This window comes from Balearica regulorum, chromosome 6, assembly GCF_011004875.1.
Source record: "Balearica regulorum gibbericeps isolate bBalReg1 chromosome 6, bBalReg1.pri, whole genome shotgun sequence".
NCBI lineage: Eukaryota > Metazoa > Chordata > Aves > Gruiformes > Gruidae > Balearica > Balearica regulorum.
The window spans coordinates 36805766-36811765 of NC_046189.1; the positions used below are offsets into that span (position 1 = coordinate 36805766).

The following is a 6000-nucleotide window of genomic DNA, read 5'->3' on the forward strand; positions in this document are numbered from 1 at the left end:
AACAAGATTTCCTTAAAATGACAAATAATATTCCCAGGGAAGTGGCAGAAGTCCTCCTCCTTTCAGGCGTTTAAAACTAACTTTACAAAACACTAGCAGACATACTATAAACCATATAATACTAACACCTCAGTCTTTTCAATTTCCAACATGTAGAACTCCGTTATTTATAAAGAGATAACTAACAGGGCATTCATCAATTATATGAGAATTGGAAAAGCTTACTGAAAATAAATAGTAAAGCAAGAATACCTATTAAGGATAATACAATACAACAATTTTTGCTCTTCTTAACAATAACAGCCAAGACATGTACTGACAGTGCATTGCAAATTATTGTTTTCATCTATATTGACAATATAAGGTAAACCTGACTTTTAAAATAAACACATTTATACAGAGGCAAGTTAGCACCTTAACCTGACTCAACAGCAGGCTTCCTATTTAATATACCCAAATATGCAAATTAAAGAAATATATATGTGTTCATACTTCATGAATACTGGTACACCATCTATTAATCAAAATAATACTCCAAGAATATGCCACAAAAATACATCCATACTAAAATAAGGAAGTACTAAACATGAACTTCTGATTGAACACTATTAGCTTCAGCATATAAACAATCATTTAGCTAACACTGCTTTCAGAAATCCAGTGAGATTGTCTGCCATAATCTTTAGCATCCCCTCAATTTTGTGAATTTTTATATCGGTATTATCCTACATTTGTGCGTCTTTAAAAAGTAGGGAAGTAGATAACACATTTCTGTATTTGAAAGCCAAGCAAGTGTTTGAAGTTAAATCTAATTATTTTTTTTTTAAAAAAAAGTACTTCTACCTTCACTAAAATGCAGTGGCAAAATATTTTGCATTCTAACATCTCTGTTTTCATTAAAAATTAAGATTGTACCATCAGGAAGGGTTTGATGGTAGTATTTCAGCATACAGAATGCTGCTGTATTGCAACACTGAAATACACAATTTTTTCTTTCTTGGCGGAAATGCCAAGCCTTTAGCCTTGTATTAACATTAACCATGTTGATCTTTGGTTTAAAAAAAACCAAAAACCCTCAAGAATTAGTACCACCAATGTCTGCCTGCTAAAACTGCTAATTAGATCCCAGGAAGCCACCAGTCACTCCAAATACTAGCCAGAGAACAAAGAATAGTACAGAGTATTCAATGCATTACCACCAGCATCAAATATTTCCAAACTCTATTTATAATGAACTGTGACTTTAACCAGATGTTAACTAGATATTCTGGTAATAGTATGCCAAAATGTATTTACACAACTTTTTATAATAGATTAGCATTAAAATATATACCTAAAATGACTTAAAAATCTCACACATTGTCATTTAGCTTTAATGTATTATTTGAACTAATTTATGTCAGCTATAATACTAATTGACTCCAAAACTTTGCCGGTTTGTATACAAAGAATGGAGAAAAAATGAATACTCCTGGGTAAGCTGAGTGCCACATCCACCTGAAAACCTGTACTGACTACACATGATTTTTGTTTGATTCAAGACAGCAACTTTGCCTATTCGGTCAGCCTTCGAGGCGTGCAAGACCACAGCCAGCAAGTTCCCAACATCATCCATAAAACATTGTGTAACAAACCTGATCCCTGTTGATACAGGTTTCAATCAATCCCTTTGATATCTGTTTAAAATAAATAAATAAGGAGGGTGTGAGTGAGTGAGAGAGGTTGCAGGTGTGAGGAAGGAGCGGTTTTATTTAGTTCCCCTCTGCTCAGCAACTTTGTAATCCATTTACTGTTTTCCTTTCCCATCTCTCACCCCTGCACGTTGTTTAGCTGGAAACTGGGCTGGAAGAACGTGAAGAATGTAAACAGCCTTTTCTTGTCCAAAAGGATAGGAGTGTGAAAGAAATGTGTGCCTTATCGCAGGACTGCAGCTCGCTACTTCATTGCTATGATAAAGTGCTGGAGCAAAAAACATTACACGACAAGCACAATCCAAAACCGGATTAGAATTTGACATAAGCTTCCTCAAAAACTAATCAATCAACTCACGCTGTAATATTAGACTCCAGTTCTTAAGGAGGGTGTTTAATCCCTTCAAGGTTTATTACACACTCCCTATTGACTACAGTGACAAACTTTCAGATACAAGGCAGCTAGGGAAGAGAGGCATAACTTTTACAGCGCGAACTGGAGATCATTATAGGAGTAGCTAACACCCTCCCTAAAAAAAATATTTCAAAATTATAACAACACTTGCTCAAGTGCAAATTGCCAAACTCTTTTGCAAATAGGTTTGTTTTTTTTCTCTTTTTAACCTCTCCCGCCATAATAACACGAAGACCCTTTGTTTTCTGCCACGAATGCCCCCCAAACAGGACAACTCGCTGCCTCAGGGAGAAGTTGGGCTCTACCTGGCTCCAGCCGCGCACCTCGCTTCGCTTCCCCCCACATAGCTTTGAGTTCTGAAGTCTGCATTTCACCCCGTCACCGCCTCAGATTCCCCCCACTGCGTGCAAAGGAATGTGTAGCGTGTAGTACAGGCGTGCGCGACAGCTTATAATAAAAATTAGTAAAAAACACCTTCGCGTGCGCTGCAGCAAGGCGATGCTAACGAGGGAGCTTTCAAAGCGCAGGTGACTGTACCCACACAACCCGCCGTGTCGTGCACACGAAAAGAGGCACTCGAGGACATCAGAAAACTTTTCGGGAACGGACAGTTTCGGGTGTTACTCGGCGCCCACCAGCCGGCCCGCGGTACCCGGCTCCACGGCGGCTCCCGGCGCATCCCGGAGCCGGGGAACCCCGGGCGCACCCCCCCGGCTCCCGGGGCCGCTCTTTGCTCGGGCACCTGAGAGCCCCGCCATCCCAAAGAACCCAGCCGAGTAGCAAACGCGCGGAAAAGCACAGACCCGCTTAAAAAAAAAAAAAAAAAAAAAAAAGAAGAAATAAAAAGAAAGAAAAATAGGTGCCGGGCTGTAGGAGGCTGCCCGCTGGTGTGGTGCGGGCTGCTCGCAGTCAGCCCTGCCTTTGCCTCCAGAAGGGACCGCGCCTGCCGCCCTCCCCGGCGGGAAGGGCGCCGGTTCCCCCAAAGTCTTGCGGCAGGGGGGCAAGGGGGCACGGGGAAGGAGACTTACGAGCTGGAGGACGCCCTGGACCACGACGAGGGGCAGGGGCTGCAGGTGCACCATCTTGGCTGCCGGTCTAGGAGGCGACTCCCCTCGCACGGGTCTCGCACATCTCCGCTCCGGGGAGGAGGGGGGGGGGGGCAGGACCGAGCGCAGGGACACACCGCCCCGCTTGTCCCCCCTCACGGGGCGCTGGCAGGCAGCGGCGAGACCCCGGCACTACCGCGCCGCTCCGCGCCGCACCGCTCGGCTCCGCGGGCGGCCATGGCGGGCGGGAGGCGGGAAGAACAAGGCGGGAAGCGGCGGTGGCGGCGCTGCCAGGCCGAGCGGCCGCGGTACCCCCCGCGGGGCGGAGGGAGGTCCCCTCACAGCCCGCCGCAGACCGGCGGCGCGGCAGCGTCCCGGCGGCCAGAGCCCGCTGCCCCACTGCCTACCATGGTGCTGCCGGGGCGAAGAACCCGCCCGGCCGGGCCGAAGTTGACAAGAGCCGTTGCGGGGGTGGAGGAGAGGGGGGCGGCGCGTCCCCGCCGGGCGCTGAGTAGACCCCGCTGCCCCGGGCGGGGCAGCCGTTCCCGGCAAGTTTAAAGCCGCGGCGGCCCCTCCTCCGCCTGCGGCCACCCCCCTGCCGCCCTGCTCGGAGGGGAATAGCGGTTCTCGGGGCCCGAGCCTGGCTTCGCCGCGGGCGAAGCGACCTGGGCGCTGCCTTCCCTCAGGGAGCCACCTGCACCCGGCCCTGCCGTTGGCCTCCCGCTCTGGTGTAAAAGGAGAGACAGAGAAAGGGTCTGACTTAACGTTCTCCGCCCGGTCCTGTTTGTACAGCAAACCCACTGTCACAGCCCCATTTCTCTCGGGAGGATCTGCCCCCCTGGAACCTGCGCACGGGTGGGCAGCGGTAGCCCTTGTGGGGAAACTCGACGTGTTTCTTCTTCTGCCCAGCTGTGAGGAGACACGGCGGGACGGCCGGGCCCCATGGCCTGTCCTGGCACCCGCCTGCCCAGCCGGGCCCCTCGGCCTGCCCCGGGACACCACAGCTCTGGCAGCTGGGGATGGCGTCCGCTGAGCGGGCACGGGGACAAGTTCAAGTGGGTCCTTGCGTGGGGCTTGAGCTGGGCAGGGGAGCGGGAAGAGCAGTGCTGCTGGTGCGGTGCGGCGAGGGGGGCCTGGGCAATGGCGCCCAAGTGTGCCGGGAGCCCGGGGGCTGGACAATCTGTCTCCATAGAAGTCACTCTGAGGTTATATCCTTTTATTAATGTAAATTAATGAATACGGTCTGGACTAATTTTTGAGATCAGCACGAGCTGCCTGAAACTTTTGTTCCCGTGCTTTCGAGCTGCAGGAGTGACAACCTTGTAATGTGGCAACCTTGAAAGTGTAAATAAAGTTTTGGGCACAGGAGGCCGGGGTCAGAGGGAAACCCGGGCCACGTTGGGCACACGTGTCTCCCACGCGGCTGGGACGGAAGCGGTAGCGCCATTACCCGTAATGGATACGCCTGTGTCACGTCTGGCGGTGCCGGCGTTTGCCAGTCGGTAATTCACACGCGACGTGATACGCAAGCTCCCTGCCGCGGGGCTGAAGTGGAGGTAGTGCTTTCTGCCTCCAAACGCTGCCTGTCATTTGCAGATTAGTTTCCTGTTAATTCTTGGTTGCCCTGTCTCATCTTCTTACTAGGTCTGTGTTCAGGTTACATTTTGACTACTTTGTATTTTCAGCCGCTAAAATCCTTGCCAGCAGAAATGGCTTTGCACAAGCCCTTCCACTGCACTCGAGAGCAGCCATGATTTTACCAGATCATGATTTTTTGTGGTTATTCAGTGGTATCCCATTGGTTCCTTTCCCAGCTCTGCTGCTAGGTGTCTCATAAAATGTACCATGTGGATGCAATTGAGCCACAAATCGCATTCTCTCATTTGGGTTCAAAAAAGATGCCTGATCTGTAGCGACGGAAATTACATATAAACTGAACAACTCTAAAATGAGTTCATTTGCAGCAGATTCAAAGATTCAGAGAGAAAACTGAAACACTAATGACCAAGGAGTCAATGTATTATAATGTAATTCATGTGGTTACTTCTTGTAGCAGTATTCAAAAGTTCTTTTAAAAGTGTTTATTTTAGTGATCTTCAACCTGTTGTGCTACCATTTGATTTTATTTTTAATATAGAATGATCAGCATAAAATATGTTAGGACCTATATATTAGAATTTAAATCCACAAGTTGTCTTCACATCCTGGATAGAAAACAGTTAAATGCTGCTATGCATACGTTTGATATCAAAAAAATGGTATTTTCTGTGGTACCAAAATGATATTTTTGCGCATGTAAATGAATCAGTTATTGACTTAACCGTAAGGAAGCGTTTTGTTGAGCTGGCCAAGGGTCTGGCATTGAGCACCCTGTGCAGGGATGAGCCAGGCAGGCAGGTTGGAGTTTATTTACCCTGTGCCCGGTCAGGTCTCGGGTCCTTATAAAAAATGGAAACATCTTGAGCGCTATCTGCTGCTGGCAGGCGGTACTGCCTGCAAGTGCCCAGCGAAGGTTTTATTTCTTCAAGACGAATTGCATTATGCAGCTGGGTGAAATGACTGTTATGCAATTAGCTAGAATTATGAAGACTAAATTCGGATGAAGAATTTAGATAGATCTTTTTTTAAAATGAAAAGCTATGCTCTATAAATTCAAGGAAAGCTGAATTTCTGTAATTGGCTTTTAATGGAACAATAGTGTTTAAACTAAAGTACTGTAGTTCTATCCTATTAAATACAAACAGATGCGATTTAAATGACATTAACTTTGTCACACAAGCTATCAGAAGCTAGCCTTAAATCATACTTTTTCCAGATTAACGAGCAGTAAATGTTTGTAAAGCGCTTT

At 47.5% G+C, this 6000-nt stretch overlaps 1 protein-coding gene across 1 annotated transcript in view; it reads right to left on the reverse strand.

Moving 5' to 3' along the window:
• The window catches only part of NXPH2 (neurexophilin 2), a 41570-nt gene extending 37971 nt beyond the window's left edge, over positions 1 to 3599 (reverse strand). Inside the window, exon 1 of the mRNA XM_075757243.1 lies at positions 3135 to 3599. Coding sequence (XP_075613358.1) covers positions 3135 to 3188 — 54 coding nt within the window. The 5' untranslated portion in view covers positions 3189 to 3599. The remainder of the gene's footprint in view (positions 1 to 3134) is intronic.
• Between the last annotated feature and the right edge of the window lie 2401 nt (positions 3600 to 6000).